General features: G+C 31.2%; 1 protein-coding gene across 4 annotated transcripts in view; it reads right to left on the bottom strand.

The window, feature by feature from the left end:
• Window positions 1-22,834, bottom strand: part of LOC148284657 (uncharacterized protein CG43867) — a 650,259-nt gene that overhangs the window by 68,373 nt on the left and 559,052 nt on the right. For 3 of the 4 annotated variants that reach the window (XM_088236990.1, XM_088236998.1, XM_088237015.1), the window contains one exon: window positions 2,770-2,871. In XM_088236990.1, coding sequence (XP_088093116.1) covers window positions 2,770-2,871 — 102 coding nt within the window. Of the gene's footprint in view, window positions 1-2,769; window positions 2,872-12,072; window positions 12,651-22,834 lie in introns of those variants that run through there. The other variant, XM_088237005.1, reaches the window with a different exon arrangement.

Below are 22,834 nucleotides of genomic sequence, written 5' to 3'. Positions count from 1 at the left end.
TGCCTAGCTAAAATCGACAGAATCGAGATCCCGTTGTCCCGTTTTCCGCGCCACAAAACTGAATCGATTAAAAATATTTATCATACAGTGCGTCTGAAATAAAACTAGGCGCTTAAAAGTGTTTTTAGACGTCTTAGCGCCTATAAAAGAAAGTTTATAAAAAAATTAAAAAACTTACGATGGATATCTATAATGGGTAAAAAACTCATCGCTTTAGTGCCATAGTCCTGGGAGAAAATACGGGAATACGTTTGTATGAAGAAAAGTCAGTCCGCGTATCCTCTTGAGGTATTCATGATATATTTGTTTTTCTTATTATTTTTTTCTTTTTTTGATCGAGCGGATACAGTTTAACTACTGCTCCTTATTTTAAGTGTAACTATTCATTAAAATATATTTATTTTTAAGTAGGATTAATATTTATATAGGTAAACTTCACCGAAAAGCCACAAAAAGTGGCTTGGTGAGGTGTTCGTATTTATTGGGTATATTTCTTTTATGTATCTTGATTTTTATTCATGTGTACTTTTAAAACTAAATAAATAAATACATGAAAATAAAAGTACATAATAACTGTGAAGATAAAATACTAAGAATCTTTTTGCAACGCATTTTTCTTCAGTATATGTTAATAATTCTTCCAATGTTAATTCCTTATTTAGCTATACTAATACTGTAGACCTGAATAATTGTGAAGTGTCAGCTGAGGATGTCAGAATCGCTCTAAGTAAACTTGGTAATGGTAAATGTATTGGTCCAGATGGTATTCCTGAAATACTACTATCAAATTGTAAATCTAGTCTTGCCAAGCCTCTGTCTTTACTGTTTAATATGTCTTTAACAACGAGTGTATTTCCTGATATTTGGAAAATTTCTATAATAAGACCGATATTCAAATCTGGTGATAAATCTAACGTAACTAACTATAGACCCATTTCAATGATATCTCCTGTACCTAAACTATTCGAATCAATTATTACAAAAAAAATAACACCTATATTTAAAAATGTGCTGATTGAGGAGCAGCATGGATTTAGGACAGCCAAATCAACGACGACCAATTTGCTTTCTTTTACTGATACTATTTTTACAGCGTTCGAGAATAATCTTCAAGCTGATGTACTGTATACAGACTTCTCCAAGGCCTTTGACAAAGTTGATCACAACATTTTATGTGCTAAACTTCGTGCTGTAGGCATTAGAGATCCCTTTTTATCGTTTTTAAAATCCTACCTCTCACATAGAAAACAAAGTGTAAAAATCAATAACTTCATATCAAATAGCTTCCTAGTAACTTCTGGTGTACCACAGGGTGCCCACTTGGCCCCTCTTCTATTTAATCTGTTTGTTAATGATGCTGCTAATGTTTTTTCTTTTACAAAATTCTGGCATTTTGCTGACGATAACAAGATACTTAAGCTAATTAAAAATATTGATGACTGTGTTAGACTCCAAGAAGACATAAATGCATTTCATACTTGGTGCAAAACTAATAACATGGAACTTAACATCGATAAATGCAAAATTATTTCATACCATAAATGTAAACATCCTTTTATTTTTTATTATAAACTTAATGGCCAAGTTCTTTCGATTGTCACCTCTATAAGAGATCTTGGAGTGATCCTAGATAATAAACTAACTTTTCTGGAACACTTTGATAATATAGTAAACAGATCCTTAAAAATTTTAGGCTTTATTAATAGAACTACGTCTGATTTCCAAAGTATGCTTACACTTAAAACACTTTATTGCTCTTTAGTTCGCCCTATTCTTGAATATGCATCTGTAATCTGGTCCCCTCATTATGCTGTTCATATCAAGCGCCTTGAATCAGTTCAACATCGTTTTATAAGAAAAATTGCATGGAAGATGGGATTGGAAAGAGGAGACTATTCATATTCTGATATGGAGAGGTTTTTAAGCATATCAAGTCTTGAAAAACGCAGATGCATTGCAGATATAATCTGCATGTATAAAATTATGAACTGTCTCATTGATGCCCCTGAAATTTTGCAAAAGATTCTTTTTAACGTTCCCACCCGTAGACTAAGAAATAATGAAATGCTTTTCCTCGGTCACTACAGGACCAATTATGGTGCACAGTCGCCTTTGCCCAGAATGATCAGGCGGGTGAACGATCATCAAGATCTTGATTATTATGGTGTAAGGATGTCTTTCTTTACAAATCAGCTAAAGAATCTGTATAGTTAGCCTATGCTTTTTACTTAATCTAAAAAATCTATCATCTGTCTTTGCTGCTTATTTCTGTTCCTTATATTTTTTTATTCCTTTGTAAAAATTTCTTTTAATTGTAATGTTTATAATGGACTTTGTCCGTAAATAAATAAATAAATAAATAAATAAATAAATAAGAAAAAAAAGTTAACCCGATGGGAATTTTTTTTTCCAACAGTTTATGCCTTAAACAAAGTATAAGAAAATATAATTAGACAAACAAAACAATTATACATAAACACCATGAATAAAAAATTTAGATGACAAACATAAAAAAAATACAAACTTTAGCATACAAGATAAAATAACAGAGGATTAAAAATTATAAGTTTTGGAGTGACACAGGCAATGTATTATAATTTTTCCCTTTAAATTCAGGTAATCAGCGACATAAACAGTATTAGACATAGTTAAAATGTAATTATTTTTCTATCACGCCAAGTAAAAACACCGTTATTAAGGCAAAGGCTGTTTTGTAGTATTTTTAGAATGCACAGAAAAAAGAAAAGGAAGAGGCGTAACGAGACCCACCTGTTCTTCTACCTGTCCTTCTAGGCGCACGATGGCCTTACGCTCGGGGGGTCCCTCGCCACAAGGGGGCCACTCCAACAGCCGCTGCTCCATCGCGCGCACCTGGAAACAAACACCTTTTTGATAAATATGTCATGAAAAAAGAAATGGACCTGTATATTAGGGTGAGCCGATATTCTTTTTTCTAATTTTGAAACGAAAGGGGTCTAAAAAGTTGCATTTTGGATTACTTGCAATGCAAAAAATATTTAAAAAAATATTCTATACTACGTTTGGCCTTCAAGCAGAGCTTGAAGTTTTTAAAAAAGACGATTTTTTGCGCTAAACCGGCTGTCATTTTGTATTTAAGCAAGAAAATCAGTCGAACTAAATTTTATATTGTGCATTAAACCTTATTAAATAAGCATCAAAGGGCGTGAGTTGCACTTTGTTTTGTAATAAATAGGTAGCATTGTTTTAATGAGCCTTTGTTTTCGTCAATATTAGCCAGGCGCTTAACGGAATTAGTTTCGCGGAGTGTAAACATTTTGCATTTCGGTAGTTTTAAAATGTGTTCAAATTTGTAATGTGATTAAGTTATATCTTGACTAACAAAAAAATAGCTAATATGGATAATTAACAAAATGTTCAGCCAGTGATAAACTTCAAACCTCGGTTGAGGGCCAAAAGTAGTATGGAATACTTTTTAAATAATGTTTACATTCAATGTGATCTTAAATGCAAATTTTTAGACCTCTTACTTTGATGTCTAAAAAAATAAAAATCTTCGTACGTCATCGGCTCACTCTACTGTATATGAAGAGGAATCATTCAAGATTTGTCCAAATTTGAAAAAAAAAGGTTTATGTACATCAAATTTTACAATTCTTACCTAAATCTATTACAAAATCCCATACTATTAATTCAAAATGCGTTTTTTTTAGTAAAATATTTCCTTAAGTTCAAACATTCAAACAAAGTGTCGTTAAATTATTTTTTTAAATTTGGTAAGGTATCCAAAAAAAAATTACTATTATTGGATTCACTGCATTCACAATAAACAAGATTTTCGTTATTTTTCAAGCTGTATATTTATGTGACAAATTATTTTTTGAATGTTTGCTCCTCATATACACACACATTTAGCCTTATTTTATTTTATTTATTATAGTTCACAAACAGCGAACAATACATACGAAATTGGTATAATAATTACAATATGTTATGTTTAGATATTGTTCATCAGTTGTATGTGAACACAGCATGTGCAAATAAGTTAAAAAAGGTTTATATATAAATAATTTCATAAAATTGACTAGCTTAATTAAATTCTATCAATATTGTGAAAGTTATGAAACTAAATGATAATAATAAGAGTTTGTTTTCTTGTTTTTACCTAACTTACATAAGGGACTATTTGATTTAAAACATTGCGTTACAGTTCTTCTATAATTATTTAATGTATCGTTAAAGCTATCAATATCAGCATTACTTTCTACATAATTATACAATATTAACATACGTGATATTGCACTAAAGTGAGCCATTTTATTACTAAAGGTTGGAAGATAAAATGTAGTGTATGATCTCAATCGCTGACTGGGGACATTCAGGGGTACATTCTCTAAACAAAATGCAGAATCAACATTACAATGAATAATTTTATAAAGATACATCAAGTCTATAATCCGTCTCCTAAATTCCAACTTATCTAGACCAAAATGTTCTAGGCGCTGATCATAAGACTGAAGGGTTCTGCCCAGGTTACATTTAAATGTTAGGTTATGAAGATTTTTTTTTGTTGCACAGATTCAATTGAATTATTGTGAGTTATGTAATGCAGTGACCAGACTAAACACCAAATCCCAAATTACTACGAACAATGAATTGTACAAACAAATTATCGATGGTACATATTTAAAAAGTTTACATTGTTCTGTATATGAATCCTAACATCTTTAAGGCTTTTTCTTTGATGTTATTAAAATGAGAGGAAAATGTAAGGGGTGAGTAAAGAGTTATTCCTAGATCTCGAATCGTGTTAACTGAATTAAGGTTCAAATTATTAATACTGTAAATTATATATTTTGTTATTCTTTTCCTTGTAAATGTAATTTTGTAACATTTTTGTACATCACACCAAGTACTTAAAGTATCGAGATTTTTTTCGAGCATTTGTTGGTCAGATGATGTTTTGATTCTACGGAATATCTTTAAATCGTCAGCATGCATCAGAAAATCGTATTTTAAGAGAGGGCCAAGATCATTTATAAAAACTGAAAAATAAGCGGCCCAAGGTTTGATCCTTGTGGCACACCAGATGTCACAGGTATTGGTGATGATTCGAATCCATTTATGCAAACAATCTGGCTTCTATTTTCTAAATACGATTTCCCCAACGCAAGAGATTACCATGCACGCCGATTGCTTCTATTTTTTTAAACTAGAATATAATTGTTGACTTTATCAAAGGCTTTTTGGAAGTCAGTACACACGGCATCAACCTGACACCTTTTATTCATTGAGGAGCGAATATAATCACAAAATTCTAGTAGATTGGAAGCAATAGACCTCTTTGGGACAAATCCATGTTGCTGAGGACAAATGAATAGATTATTATTATATCATGTCCTATTCTGAAGAATGGGGTTTAGTGCCATATAAGCTCCTGACGTCACTGTGACCTGAGTGGGTCGATTGTGACGGGTCCCCGTAAATTAGTTCCCGCCCGCCAATAAGCCTAGGGCCTCGATTATGATGGGAAGATAAGGACGTCATACCTTCACCATGACGGTATAGTTGAAGATAAATTATCTCGAGTGATTACGAAGATACACTACCGACCCCCCCCTTCAAGTTTTGGGTAGGTACATTGATATGTAACAAAGGAAAGCATACATCACGGTACACATATCAACGCACTGAAGTGACATAGCTTCATTATGACGTCATAGTTGAAGAAACATTCTCCCGAGCAATTATGAAGATACACTACCGACCCACCATCTTCAAGTTTTGATGTAAGTACATCGGTTTGTACCGACAGATCTAGTTCCCCTCGATACGCATATCTACGCATTAAAATTTTACTCCGCCGAGCATTTTTTCTTTATTTTTTAACTACGATTTATTTTAATTTTTAATCGTTCCGAGGTTGGCACTTTCTTCTTTAAAGTCTATTAAAATATGAGAGAGAAAAAAGTGCATTTTGAAGTCGAATTAAATTCCAACATAATTGTCAGTTTGGTAAAATAAACGCTTAACATATAAGAGTATCTAGGCGTAAGGAAGTTTCCTCAATAAAATAATAATTACTTATTATATTTTTTCCATCTGTTTTACTATCTATCTGAGTGTTATCGAGAGTCAGCCTTGTAATCGCACAGTAGATAAATACAGACGATCGTTAAGCAAGCCGTCTTGGTAATTGTCAAAAGTTACATAAAAATCATGTTCAAGCAAGCATTTTTTGCTTGAATTGTTCAGGTTAAAATAATTCAGGTTTTAAATGGTTAATTTCGGTAAGCACAGAGTAAATAAATATTTAATTTCGTGAATATTGAATGAACACCCAGGTAGAATGGCTAAATTTATTTAATATTTAAAAATGTAAAAAGGCATACTTTGCAACAATATGTACGTAAGTTGCGCTATATGAGTAAATTCTATACATTTGTGGTATTGTGGTTTCAGCAGTAATTAATATTACTTATGTTTGTACCAACTTCCTCAAAGAGTCGGGAGTAATAAGAGTAAGGAATAAATTAACTTAAACCAAGAAATTTGATTTCAATTTCAAACATTGTTTATATTTAAATTTATTTCAACAGAGAGGGAAAATGTTTTCGAGAAGGGAATATGGAAGTCTAGGCATTTACAGGGCTTATGACCGGTCATTGGCTGGTTTAAGTGGCCACTTTACACACTGTGTAACATTCACCATCCTGCCCATGTTTGAACATCCACATTTCCTCAACTCTTCCATCTTGTTGAACTTCCAAAAAAAACTATAATATATTTATTTCATGGGTGGAAAACGCACTAACCGGTACACCACGAGGCCGTCTAGTTTACACTCGATTTTCTTTTGAGGGATTTTTACCTGAGAAAAGTCACAAAATAGATTTTTTTAAATATGAATCCACCCTAATTTTACCTTGTCATGTGGATTTGGACGATATGTGTGAAATGGGTCGTACAATAAAATGTTCGTAAATTAAATATTGTTATCATGCCCTATAAAACATTTTTGTAATATAATGACTAGTGGCAATAAGTTTTCTAATTGAGCAACTACAGGTAAAAAAAAAGTAGCTTTTAAACAGTACTTTTTTGCTTGCATTGACGTAGGAACCATGATTTCACGATATGATAATGATAAAAAAGACCCCAAAAATAGGGGAGATGCCATAATTATGTTTTGCAGAGGGGGCTTCAAATACCCCACCAGAGTTTTACGCAAAGGGATAATAATTTAGATTCAGAATACAAATAAACAAAAAGGAATAATAGTGAAAGGTTGTTGACTTTTTCGTAAAAATCTTTTCGTTCTAGAATTTAAAAAAAAATTTTCAAAGAATATACGAGTTTTGATAAACAATCAGCGGAATATTTGAATTTCGAATTTAAATACATAATAGGAAATTGTCAGCTTCGTGGTGTAGTGGTCAGCTCGTTTGCTTACCATGCAAGAGGTCTCGGGTTCAATTCCCGACATGATTGATACGAAATATTTATTTAAAAAGAGTGTTTTCATACTAGAATATTTAATATCCCTGGACTGGGACCTGAAGCGTAAGACTGATCATCTTACCTTCATGTAACAAAAATGATCAACATACGCTGCGATTGGTGCACCAATGCAGTGCCCTATGCACCATTAGGTGCGGAAAGGGAATGATGATGATGAATAGGGAAATATCACATAAAAATGTGAAATGGATTAAGAAAAGTCATGTGTATTTTCAAGATCAATATGGATATTGTGAAAAAATGTTTTCATTAAAAATATTCAAAACGAAATACTTAAAAAATGCGCCTCAACAAAAACGCGACATGATTGGCCTTGAAAATCGTGACTTCAAGATTCGTGTCGTGAAGAATTGGTCGGTCACAAACGAAGGTCAAAATTTAACCGAATCGTGACGTATTACGGGTGTGGCCAATGCAATGATTCGCGGGAATTTAAAATTTAAAATATTTTTTATGTTACTAAAAAGCATTTTTTTTTACTGGACAGTATTTCACAGACTCTTATTAAATCGTTTTTGCAAAAAAAAATGTTTTTTTTATTTTGAATAACATATTACGACAGAGATGAAGAACATTTTAAAGAAGGTTATATAGAAGTCTAGGCATCTACAGGGCTTATGACCTTTACACACTGTGTAACATTCACAATTCTGCCCATGTTAGACCTGTAGATGCCTAGACTTCTATATTACCTTCTCTTAAATGTTCTTCATCTCTGTTGTAATATGTAAATATAAACAGCTCTCCAGGCAGTTGAATCCAGTCCTTGTCTACAAAAATTTGGACAAATTCAAAATATTGTTAACGAACATTATGGTTATTTATTACATCTGTATTTTTTCCATGGATTATTGGTACTAGAGTAGTGATTTTCGCATGATTTTGATTTGAGCGCGCCAATCGCACGAAGAGATAAAACGAAAAATATTCAAAACAAATTTATAAATTACCTAAAATACAAAACCGGTATTTCTTATGTATTAACTCTCACTACCTCCACCTACCTTGGAATCACTTCTCTATAATACTGCAGAGTGTGTGCGGACCAACTACTGCTTCAAAAAATTATGACAAGAATAGTTGACTGTACAGAACTACTTAGTTTAATAACAATACATATGCCAGCCAGGATTTGTAGACGGTACCACCTGTTTCATGTACCAATAAGTAAAACATCGTATGGTAAAAATGCTTTTTTTCGTAGGACTTTTTCAGTGTACAATACAAAATTTAAATATATAGATTACACAAACATCACTCTGTCAGATTTAAAATTTACACTAAAAATGCATTATGTAACTTAGTAGACATTGTAATAATAAATGTTCATCCCTTCCCCTCCTTACCTCTCTTACTCTTAGCATTCTTGTCCTAACCCCGCCCAATTTAAAATAACTTACTGTTCTTAAAAAATATTTTAAAAATCTTTGATTATTGAAAAATATTTACGAGTACATGAAAATAACATTTTTATATTTTTAAACTTATATATTATTTAATATTAGTAAATATTTTCTTTACTAACTTTGTATATTTTGTGAAAATCTGTTATTAGTTCTGAGTTATACACTATATCTGTTGTTTACTATAAATATGTATGTAGAACTGTGTATTCCTAAATAAAATAAATAAAATATGATTTTAAAAATAAATAGCAATGAATTATGTTTGGAAATATTCCCTATTTTACTGGGGACGAAAATCGGTAGTGTGCGTAAGTACTATTGGCATACCATTACTGGCAGTTCACAACCCTGGACGACGATGGGACACGAGAGGACCATTAAATCTCCATATAAATAAGCGCGTATGCACATAAAACATTTACTTAACATACCTATTTCTGTATTGATTTTTTAAAATGTATAACCTTAATTTTAAAAACGTTATATTATTTTTTTTCGTTTTTATTTTTTTCCCTTTTTTTTCCTTATAACATTTAGGCTTTTAATTTTCGTAACTTTTTTTAAACGCAGTAAAAAAAGCATTTTATTTGATTTAAGTAACATTTTGCATACTTACTGTTGTTCATTTAGAAGCATCAAAACTATAGTTTATTATAGTCTTCTTCGTTCCTAGATTATAAAATATATTTGATATTTGACCAATCTTAAAATGAACATGCTAAAAAGTTGGTCATGGAAAGATGTGTGCTTGATTACGTCAGCGAAATTGCTAATAAAATATTTACAGGTTGTATTTTTTTATTTTAAATAATATAATATATGTGTATGCGTATATGTGTGTATGCGTATATGTGTGTATGCGTATATGTGTGTATGTATATACATGTATGTGTAAATTTAAAGGTTCGTGCTAACTGAATAAATCAGTATATCCACGTACAGGCTAGGCCTATATAAAACGAACACGGGCACAGCCTAAAAGGCCACAATAAGGTCGTAATTATTAAAACAAGAAAAATGTAACGTTATTTAAAATGAATAAATAAATAAATAGATTTTTACTATAAAGTTTGTATTTGAAGCACTAACTTTGTGGTTATTCATTATAATAAAATAAATAAAACAACTTTGTTTTAAACCACTAACTTTTATTTTTCACCGACCGGTTTCAAAGCAAACAAGCTCAATTCATTAGTTACGTAAACCTTGACGAAGAAGCTTGTTTGCTTTGAAACCAGTCGGTAAAAAATAAAAATTAGTGGTTAAAAACAAAGTTGTTTTATTTATTTTATTATAGTTTTACTATTTTATAATATTTAATGTTTTTTATACTATCTATATTTACTGTCAAACAAGGTGTAATAACATCTATTAAATAAATAATCTCTTGAGGCATTAGAAGCCAATATTAGACGCACCGTTTCGGAAAGAACCCAAAAAAATATAGGCCAAAAAAATTGGACCCACAGAACGTAGTTTTCATAACAGCTAGTCGCGTAGAATATTATTTGTCAGATATATATTTTTTAAAGTGTATTTTTCATTCATTCAAACACAAAAAAAAACAAATTAATCAAACACATATTTGCCTCTTTTCTTTTAATTTAAAGCATGATTAAAAAAAACAATCGATTAAATATTTAACATATTACAAATGATATAAATAATAATTAAGATAAGGGAATATGAAAGTTTAGGCATGTCTATATTTAAAAATGTACTTCTGTTATTTCCACAGCAATATATGTATAGTATACCGATATATTTTATACTTATATGTACAGATGTTTTTTTAAATATTTTTATTTTAATTTTTCTTCTTAAAATCATTTTAATTTTTTGCTACTTCTGTGAAAAATACATGCCATTCTTTATAAAAATATTTATTTATCAATATTTTTTTCCATTATAAACTATGAATAATAATAAAAATAATGTGACCTCACTGAGATTACCCGTGCCGAGGACACTTAACAATATACTTTTTTTAAAATTATTTTTACATTTAAGAATAAACAAAGAAGACTTAAAACAGATAATTAACAAAATGTTCAGACAGATTAAAATACGACGTATTTATGTTTATACATTATTTATGTACATCTATTTTATTTATATTACAAAACGCACAATAAAAAAAAACAAAAACATAACATAAGCACATTTGTGGAGCAGTTGATTCAATATTGTGTTGGGCGAATGAGACAATCCATTTACTTCTACCTAGCTCCACTATCCATTTTTTATGGGCTTTTTAAACATTTTCTCGTTACTAGTTATTGTTTCAATAGATGGGTTATAGATTTTAATTGAATACTACTCAAAATCCCTTTGTCCGAAAGTGGTATTAGTTTGTATTTGTTTAAGTTGTCTTTGTGTGGAGGATCTAGTGATGTATTGTAGGGGTTATGTCTTTTATATGAGTAACAATAGGTTTTTAATCTGTAAGTGAGTATTGTTTTAGCGTATAATTGCTTTAGTGTCATAAGTTGTGATTTGTGGAATATTTCTTCAGTAGATGTCCGTATATATATGTATGTATGTCTATAAATGTATGTAAAACAGGAAAAAGCCGTTTAAACAAATAAATAAAAAAATTACCCGATGTTTACACAATAACATATTCCTGTTAAGAGTTTTTCTGTAAAAATATATCCTATTGAAAATAATTAATTAAAGCAATGCAGTTAGCAGTTAACAGAATTTTGTGACTTCAAAAAAAATATTTTTGAAACACTCTAAAATGAATTTTTTGTCAGTGTGTAATAAGTTTATGTACCTTAAATTATGTTTATGTTATTACCATATCAAATTTTTGAATCGGTCAACTATAATATTTTGAAAATACCTCTCCTCCACTCTATTTCCTCATCCTTTCTTGCTCTTTTTTATCTTGTCTTATGTAATATATTATATTTTTTCTCTTTACTGTGTAACATGTTCTCTCATTATATCTGTGAATCAATTTAACTGGATGTATGTACTATATTTTAATATTACAACTGTTGTAATCTTAAATAATAAAAAATAAAATAAAACAACACACATAATAAACGAAATTTAATTATTAAAATCAGAAACAGTTGTCAATTACATCAAATAAAAAATGGGAACTCATAAAGTTAGTAATTTGATTACGAATTCGTGTAGTGTCAAGTATACTTACATTCCCATGACGCGTCCATTTAAAAAAAGGTGATTTTGCGATTCGTGGGAGGTTGACGTGGGTTGCAAAACAACCCCTCCCTTCGGAAGGGAAGATTTATGGCCTTAATCAAATAAGGCACGATAGTAATACTCCTAGCAACCACAGAAAACACACTAAAGCGGGGTGAATTACTGACACGGCTTAAAATACGCACTGATTATTGCGGATACATCACCAAAACGAACAGAATATAAATTATCTACTTAACCTCACGGAAAACACACGCGTAACGTGACTCTCTCAAGTACACAGAAATAGATATAAAAATAAAAACACTTTGACGCTTTAAAAATAACAAAAATAAATAAGGGGTAAACTCGCTTCAATACGAAAAAAAGCTGCAGATCTTTTTTTTCACACACAAAAACATGTCACATCACTATTTTCTCATTTATGGGGGATTTAAAATTCTTTCCGCGGATAAAATAAACCAACATTTCAAATTCAAATGCGAAAGACCGCGCTGTCAAAAAGAAACATTTTTTCTACGGCTGTTGGGTGAATTTGTTGCCAGCCAGAGGAACAGTGTAGGAAATCCCTACCGATCGGACGGCTTAGTGCAGACTGAAGGAACCTGCATAGCCAGAGGGGACAATAGTCCCAACAGCGCAAGAGAGCTATTTTGAACACGCAAACGAGTAAAAAGAAGCAAAATATATCAACGAAAGAAATACAAACAGACAAATATAATTTGTCGCTTTTCATAAATGAGAGTTACTGCAGTCACTTCGTGCTTATGTACATACGCTTATACGCAACGCGACTATGCAATATAACTTGGGCAAGTCCTGAACTACAGAGAACTAGTGGGTAAATAAACGCAGCATTGTATAAAAAGAGCTTTTTCATTTTTTCAGCATTTAGACAGCGTCATAAACACCCGGATCACTTTTGCGGGGGTTTATTTCTGACTAGAATTACTCAGAGAGGGCGCCTAAAAGCTCTATCGAACATTACCTACAAGTAGAGTACCTATCTATGCGTATACGGAAATAATATCCGATATCGTTGTGGTGGAACCAAATACAGGGACGTAATAAGTCATTAAGTAATTTATTATAAACTGCGTTTAAATCAAAAATCAACAAACGGTCGTAAAAAAAATGCAAACGAAAGTTTTTTACTTGCACTGAAAGCAAAGTGCTCCGTTTTTTTTGTGTTTGTGCAACTGAAGCGCCCTTCAGGGAAATGTTGAAAACACAGTTTGCTGCCCTAGTTCTTTATATGTTCAATAGACCATTATTAGCAAAATTGAGTTATGAATCCCAACACGTTAATTATTTTTTTACGCGTCCATGTAGCTAAAGAATTATTATTTTTTCCGTTATTAAATACATAGTATTTTTTAAGCATTTTTTAAGTGCTAATCCCCACTTAGGTACTGACTTAACTTATTTGACTTTAAAAACAAAATGTCTCTTGTAAAATTTGCAAAATGGTATATTGATCATACAAAAACTAAGGCAGCGATTTGTCTCTAAAACCGTTTCCCTGTTAAGAGTATTATTTTTTATTTAGATACAATCTAAGTCAAACTATTTAACACTTGCACGTACCTACTGTATTACACAATCTAAAACGTGATACCTTTAAATCTATATTTTTTTAATTATTAAATATTTCACAGATTATAAAATAAATGTGCATAATTTGAGTACAATGTAATTCTCACTAAGATACCCCGTGCTTTTACCCCGTGTTTTTTTTTTTTAAACAAACAGTTTGTTTCTAAAAACTATATAAATGCACAAATATTTGAAGTAATTTTCGTTTGTAAAAAAATATTGTTATTGATATCGACCGAAACCCGAATGCACCACTGTTAAACTCTCAAGTTAGTACATTTATACCTAAGCATTTTGGTATGACTCAACGCAAACAGCAGGGGTGGAGTCGCGACCAAACCCCACTGAGTTTGCTTTCTTCGAAACAAACTTTCGCCATAAGTCTCTTCCTTTCAGCAACAATTATCATACAAATAAATTTAAAATGTGTCAAAAAATAATCAAACAAAGAAAGGTGGTTAACCATTTCTGGTAATGCGGTAATAATTTAATTTATATTTTCAATTTATGTAGATAAAATATACAAATTTAAATAAAACATATTTGATGGAATTATATAAAGATATTGTGAGGTAAATCAGCGTTGGCTTCGATTCTCGATGAGATGGAAAAAAATAAATGCGATTTTTCTCAAGCCTAAGTGTTCTGTTGCGGAGCAAAAAATTCCATTCCAATCATAATTTTCCTATCTGATACCAGAGGTGCATAGGGCACTGCATTATTATTAAAATTGTACCTCATAAAATATTACGGCGATAATAGTACTTTTTGATTAATATTTTCATATCAACCTTGCTAGGACACGAATCTTGGACCTCAAACACGGTAAGCGAACGCGCTAATAACTTTACGAGGTGGATTTTTCCCCGTTCGATTTCTTATTTCGGGATTTCCAGATGATTGAAAACACTTGTCGAGGGTCCCGATTACAATGAAAAGTTAACAGAGTTATCTTCCAATAATATTAACATTGATCGTATTATGAGCGGAATTATTTTATTAAGTTTTGTAATTTTGAAATTACTCCGCTCGTGACGTCACAAGTTCTCGCCGGTGAGTTTTGCAGATTGGTGAATTGGCTTCCTGGAAACTGGAAATCTATTACAACACTATATTATTGGTTGATTCGGAAGAAATTATAACATAGTTTAAAGTAGTTCATTTTTCTTAAATTCATTTTTACCTCTTCGCCGTACGCTCTATTATTTACCGCGCGTAGCAAAAAAAAATATATTTGCAATTTCCCGTAGCACTAAACTTCTTTTAAAAAAAAAAACTAAATTTTATTTTAAAAGTAAAGACAACCCCAATTAATTTTCAATTGTTAGACGATTGGATGATTTTGAATTATATAAGTTAGTTGTTTTCATGTTGGTAAAATGTTTGTCTTTTTTTCTTCTCTTAACATTGATATGCTATGTATTATTTTTTAATAATGTTCTTGTTTTGTATATTATTACTGATGCGCACTATTGTTTAATTATATTATTCGTACAAACTTAACAAAAGACTTTGGTCTCACGGAGTTTGTCTTGTGTCCCAAATCCCAATAAAAGTAAATAAAATCTGTACTAATCACTTGCCGACTTTTGTATGTCTACTGGTTTCGAGACGTTACAGTCTCTTTGCCAGGACACTAACTAAACTAACATGCAAATCCCACAATTCACCTAAACCATGGTAGTTGCGCAAAGTTTACACCTTTAATATAGTAGTTGCACATTACTTCACTTCGTTATTAGTGTCCTGACGAAAAGACGGGTACGTCTCAAAACTGGTACACATTGAAACATCGGTAAGTGTTTATAAACAGCCCTGTATCTTAAAGGATAAACCACGGAAGTCACATTTAACGAAATGTTCTGGAAACAGGATTTTGTGATGTCCGATTTCCAAAATATGATAACTTTAGAACCAAATAAGATAATTTCAAACTATGGTATAAAGAACTTGCATTGTTAAATAGTGATTATTTTTCAAAGGTGGTGAATGGTAATTAAATTTATTTATTTAAACATTTCATCATATACATATTTTTTTGCTCACTTTGCCCAGCTCTATAAAACAGTTCTTTACGATTTTCTTGTTATGTTGCTTTAAATTATTTTATTATTTTATTTGATATTTATATTTATTCTTAAATTGTATAACTTCTACTGAATATGTTGTATAATTTTCAGGTTTAATTTTGGGTAAATATTGGGTTAAAAGGTAATTTATGTTTTTATTTTTTTAATAATTAAACCAAATATGTTCATATTATAAATTTTTGTAAAAGGCGGATATGCCATATATGTTAGTAAAATAAATAAATAAATAAAAGTACATATTAAAAAAGCGTATCTGGGACTGGTGATGTTTTTTTGCATTTATTTATTTTTTGACGGATTTATGCAATCCATTCCAAAAATGGTATATACAATTTCTTATAATAAATTCAGGTACTAATTAAATAAAATACAACTAAATAAAATTAAACCTAGGAAAAAAAAAATAGCTATAAACGTTACAACAGAAAACAGAAATTTTATAACAAAAGTAGACTTCGGTGTTTTTTTACGAATAAAATAGCTTATTGCGACGATTTTGCATTTTATAATTCAAAACGGCAAAAATGGGCTTCCGTGTTTTATCCTTATAAATAAATCAATTGTAATTGGTGCCCAGGGCCGCAATTACAAAACGCTATCTTCATCGGTACATATTGAGACGGTATAAACTAAGATCGAAATTTATGTACGAAAATGTGTATATTTGTATGAAAATTCAAAGTATCTTCGTCTTTAACCTGTAATTGAAGTTCAATATTATGTATCTTTTTTGGGTGATACCGTGTATGTTGGATTTGATCCGACGTTTCGGCTACCATTGCAGGAGCCATCTTCAGAGAAAACTGGAAATGTATGTGTTTATGTACTAGTAATTTGTACCGTGTCACAGTCAGCAGTAGGCACATTTCTAGTAACATACACGGTATCACCCAAAAAAGATACATAATATTGATAACAGTGACCGTGAAAACCTTCGCACCTATGTAATTGAAGTTGTTTGGAAAAAAAATTGTAAACATATTCTATTTTTTATACAAAAGACTTAATTTTACTTTGTAGATAAAATTGAGCATAAATTTTAAGTTCCCATTAGAATACGGACCCAGTACGCTGCTTCTATTTGCACACTGACCAGTATTCCTTGTTCCGTTGTATATTACAAAGTAAATAAATAAAATTAAATATAAGAAATGGAAAGGAACAGGATGGTGTTTTGCAAAAAATGGGATCTTTTTTAAACAAAATTCGTATTATTAAGAGAGCTTATCGTCAGCTTAACCTGTAAAACTCTTAATCTCTCTTAAAGACTTAAACTTAATTTTGTTTAGGGGAGACTAAAAACTCTTTTTACTTCAGTAGCATATTGTATCGAAGTTTATTTTGATAGTGTTTTTAAAAAAATTATGTAATACAAGTTATATAAGTTATAATATCGCCGGTGATTTTGCAATACCGCGTAACTATCAATGAATTTTTTTGGCGGGGGATTTTGAAAAGCGTTTTAAAAGCGATTTCAAAACGATTTTAATCATTTAAAAATACCACTGGAGTATCAGAAAAACCGTCAGTATTAACAGTGGAAATAACAATAACTAAAAACTAACAGCCCCTAATCCCTATAATGAACTTATTTCGGTAAAACAGGTTTTGCCTCAGAGTTATAATGCTCTTAAGAAGTCCTTTGGCTCCTAATGCATAGAACAAATGCGTTCTTAATTTTGGTTTCGTTTTTAGTTTAACAACAAACATGTATTATACAAACGGTTTGCGCTTGCAATTTTAGACACAAGTACCAACGCCCCGTTGTATTGCTGTTATAGGATAGGTGCGCGTGCGTTGATTTGAGGTTAAATGAGGAAGATGGATTACAATGAGGAATTCCACTGTTTTCTATTTTTTTTTATATTAGCGTACTATTTAACTAAGCAAAAATATTTTTTTTTGTGCGTTATTTAGAAAGATATGATTTTTTAAAGTTAAATTTATCAAATACCGCGCCAAATGACTGTAATCAGTGTGTCACTTTTCAGTAGTGACGTCATGAAACGGTTGGCGTTCTTACTTTCACTGACCGCGGTAAGTTGTATTTCTCCAGCCAATAACAAAACTGACAAGAATCTATGGAATATTGCTTTGATTACTTCATTTAGTTGTTCGTATATCGTTGCTCATTTCTATGATATGGTTGTTTTTACGAACGTTTCGATTTTAAAAATCTAGAAAGTTGACATAATCTCTGGTTGAAATGTCAAATTATACAAATTATACTTTTTTTTTCTATGGTCAAAACGTTCCTTACAAGTTGCGGGGACTTTAAAGCGGAAACCGGAAATACTACACGTAGATATAAGGAGTGACGTCTTTATTTACGATTTTAAAATGAATACTATTTTTAACATTTTTTATTTATTTTTGCGTGCGTTTTTGAGATATTTTATCCTACTCCAAAATTTTTAAATATTTACGTGTACCTACACGAAAACATTTTAAAAATTAAATTCCGGGTTGGGCTGGAATTCCTCATTGAAGTCATCTATTAAGTAGTTACACACGAGTTACATCCTTTTGTTTTGTACGAAAGGATTAAGGAAGGTGGCCAGGCAACACGAACTGTCAAGATGAAATGTGTTGAGTACTTTTAATGTGCGTTGTTTAGTAGCCTTGTCAGGGCTGACGTTGCAGCGGACTACGCATTGCGAGCCAAAGCAGAGTTCGGACCTGCCAACCTCGCGGCTGTTGGTGTTTGCCCGCCACACTGTAATTTGAAGCTAATTTCGTTGTTAATAATCATAAAAGGTTTTTTCTCTGCACGGGCGAGTCTAGCCAGTGGCGTGTTATTACTCTAAGGGTTATGCGGTATTACAGTATCACCGACGATACATGATGAAGTACTAAGAAAACGCCAAAATATAATTTTTACCATTAGTAGAATTACGAGTTTTACAAGTTAGGATGACGAAAATATATTTTTTCTGGGCTTTTTAAATAAGACGAGTCATATTTGGATAGCAAACAGCCAAAAGCTGATATCATAGCCGAAACTTCCAGCTTATATAATATGTATCGATTTATGTGGAATACTCGTACATCTCTTCCAGAAGAAGCGAATCCCAGTTCACGTACAAAAATGACAGTTTTATGTCAAATGAAAATTTAATGGTGATACGCTACGATTGAACTCATTAAATGCCCTATGCACCATAATGTGCGGAAGGAAATGATAAATGATGATGATTTTGAAAGTACGGCATTTTAAAATGGCGAAATCGAATGATTTTCTTACGTTTTATGTTACTTATTTACGGAATATCCATTTGGTAAACTCTGCTGTAACTTGGTTTTCCCCAGAAGAATAAATATTTTTAAATAAAGTTTGCCGCAGCGTGCAAACGCAGTTTTTAAAACTGAAAATACCAACGTACATTTCGTACGGGCAAATTTATCGTTTAATTAGGGTAAATCTTCCTGTGGTCAGAATGTCCTCTGCGGTAAGCTTTTATAATATGCACCCAGTGGACATTTTGATATTTATATTTTCCAAAAGCTGCGTTACATTTTCTACCATAACATTTCTCCGTGAATGACAATTTTATATTTTGCACACTGGGTTTTCTGGGTTAATATGCCTTGCGTCGTGCGCGCTCTTTTCTGATGTTTCGGATCGAATTACAGCGTCTATCAGCTGGTTGGTGTTATAATAATACATATGTAAGGTAATGTACTTAGGATTTGTACCCTTATTTATAATGTAAGGATGTTTAAAAATCTCGATCGGTTTTTTACCAATATTGTCAGGTGACTTTTCAGTCTCCGTAAGAAAAACTTATCCCCATATCTATGTGGTGTTTGGCCAAAGCCAATTTTTCGGGGTGACCAAGCCTGCATGGAATCACGCCCTTAAAAATCTACATTGAAAGCCTCGCCAAAATATTATTTTAAAAATATATATTTATTTGTTTACATAAGATTTGTGTTTTTTTAATTATATAATTTACATAAACTGCTTTTAATGGCCTTATCACCGCCAGAGCAACAACTCAATCTAATTTTCCCAATTCGGACGGCGATAGAGTATGTTAGTTAGTCAAGTGTTCGTCAAAAATCTACCTGTGGAAGAGTTAAAAAAATATAAACATTCAAACATAGGCAGAATGGTGAACACAGCATGTAAAGCGACCACTTTTAAATTTTTTTTTGTTTATTTTTCATACATATATTATTTACATAATGCAAATGCCCACAAAGACTACAGCGTCTGATCGTGGGCCATTCCTTTTTGAATTATAAAATAGTCACATTGGTATGTTCATCAAAAAATGTATTTTTTAGGCAGTATCGTGCAGTAATCATAAATTATAGTAATATACTAGTAATAGAATGTACGAAATATTTTTTGTTATTAATAAAACATATAACACAAAAAGTACATATTATACATCCAGGAGTTATTAAAAAAATTCATTGATACAGATATTACATGGAAATTATTTTCTAAAAGCCCGGATGTGTTATTGATTTCAGTACAGGGAAAAAACTATAAGGATTACAAGCGAAAGTGTAATAAAATAACAAAAAAGTATATTAATGCGCATTTTACACCCCCTTTTACCGAGCATTAGTATTATAACTATCTAATGGCGCCGGTGACGCATTTGCGGCAGACAATGCATAATAAATTATAGTTAAACTTTGCGGAAATCAAAATATAAGTGAATGTATCGTTAAAATACTTTAATAAAAATAATGTTATCAAAAAGGATACGCGAAAAGAGGATTGCAATGAGGAAAAAAGGATTAAGAACAATCAAATTCTGAGTATTGCTTTCTTAAAGGAATAAACTAAAATCAGCCAACAACATGATCAGTTCTGTTAAATCCGCACAAATGACGTTCATATAAATAGGAATATTAACCTCAAAATAAAGATAAATATTTAGCTTACTACGTGTTTTCAGCGGGTTACTTTAATAAGTTCATTTAATAAAATAACATTGTAAAATCAAGTAGATTATTATTATTATTTTATTTTTATTTTCATGAAACATACTCGTATAATATATACAGTAGATATTATACTCCCAGGAGTTTTAAAAAAAAAACTCATTTGGGACCGTACATACAAAGAAAACACTTTTGTGACAATACATAATATCATACACAGTTAATACATCCGAAATAATAAGAAAACATAATATACGAAACATAAAACACAGCACTTTACACCGTCTATATAAATTACATTAATAACTATCACTATCAAATGATTTAAGTAATATTTTTGATTGCGACACTTTTGGATTTGCTATTCGACTTTTCGTGTTGTAGCTCATCGGGCAGTTTATTAAATTCGAAATGGCCAATATTTTCCAAAGACCTTTTGCCGAACATCGTTGAGCGAAATTTAGATACAATGTATCTTGTATCTTCATGACATGAAGATTCCCTGAGTTACGCGTATTGTAGTTGTGAATATCGTGATCAAATGTGTATTTTAAATTTGTGTGAGCAGAAAAGTTTATGATATTCAAAATAATATTGGTTGTGTCATGCAATGGCATCACCTTGAAAGGAAGTATTTTTGTATGTCAGTAGATATCCTTGATATGAGAATCCCATTTCAGTCCAAGAGTGTTTCTTAGAGTTCTGAAGAACTTGAATCTCTGAGATCTAATTTTTGCTGGCAGTAGGGCATACATATTCTTATGTGTGCTCTCAAAATAACAATGCAATTTATGAGTTGTTTAACACATATTCCTAAAACATTTGAATTTTGAATTTTATTTTGTGCCTTTATTATAATAAATCACCATACCCCAGTCCGCACTCGAGATGGTGCATATGATATAGCATAAGTACATATGTTAAATGCTGCGTATACCATCTGTTATACGAAGGCAAGGCGATCTGCGTAACGCTTCAGGCGCCAGTCCAGTAAAATGAAATATTGCAGTTTAATATCTGGCATAACCATTGGCAAGTTGGTTCTGTATATAAAAATATGGTACAATCTATGCTGACACTATCTTACGCAATTATCAGGAACATACAAACCAATGCTCATCATTAATTTAAGGATAAATTAAATCAACATATTACAACAGAGATGAAGAATATTTTAGAGAAGATAATATAGAAGTCTAGGCATCTACAGGGCTCATGACCTGTCATTGGCTGGTTTGATTGACCACTTTACACACTTTGTAACATTCACCATTCTGCCCATACTGGAAAATCTATATTCCTTTAATTCTTTCATCTGTTGATGTTTGTGAAGTTAAAGAGCTGAAACACAAACAATCACAAACATAGACAGATGAAAGAATTAAAGGAATATAGATGTTCCAGTATGAAAGAATGGTGAATGTTACACAGTGTGTAGAGTGGCCACTTAAACCAGCCATTGACAGGTCATAAGCCCTGTAGATGCCTTGACTTCTTTATTACCTTCTCTTAAATGTTCTTCATCTCTGTTGTTATATGTTGAGTTCTCATATATTATCTTTATCTCTAGAATAGTACACATATGTCAAATAAGTTTTTATTATATATTTTTGTTGTAAAATATGTATTATCAAGGTTTTGGGTGTTTTTCTTAATAATCCATATTAATATTGCGATTTTTGTTTTATTAATTATTGCTATTTTAATTATAAGATTTATTTTGTTTTTTTGTATTTTAAAGTTGTTTAAGGTTAATCTGTTTTTTCTGCCTTGTCTGTAATATTGTTTTGCCCCATTTAATATTTTTAAATACTGTTTGTTTCTGGCAAGTATTACCAAGAATGGTAAAAACCATAAAACATGAAAATAAAAAAATATCTACAACAGTAGCCGAAACGTCTGAATGAATCCAACCAACAGGAATCATCCAAAAAGACGATATATTTTGATAAAAGCGATCGTGAGAAAGCATACACATCCAATACGTAATAAAGTTCCTTGTTTTGCAACAATAAGCTGCGTCTCTATAAAATTAATAAATGAAAATATGTTTAAGTATTTTAAGTGCACTAGAGTTTAAATTTTCGTCCGCATTGGTATGTTTGTATTCGCGTATTAAGTGTTTGAAAAATAAAACCAAATGTTGCGTGTCCACCGTGGGTT

Source organism: Micrasema longulum, unplaced genomic scaffold, assembly GCF_059751315.1.
Source record: "Micrasema longulum isolate JH-2025_06_02 unplaced genomic scaffold, ASM5975131v1 h1tg000098l, whole genome shotgun sequence".
Classification (NCBI taxonomy): Eukaryota; Metazoa; Arthropoda; class Insecta; order Trichoptera; family Brachycentridae; genus Micrasema; species Micrasema longulum.
This window is presented reverse-complemented; position numbering and strand designations above follow the sequence as displayed.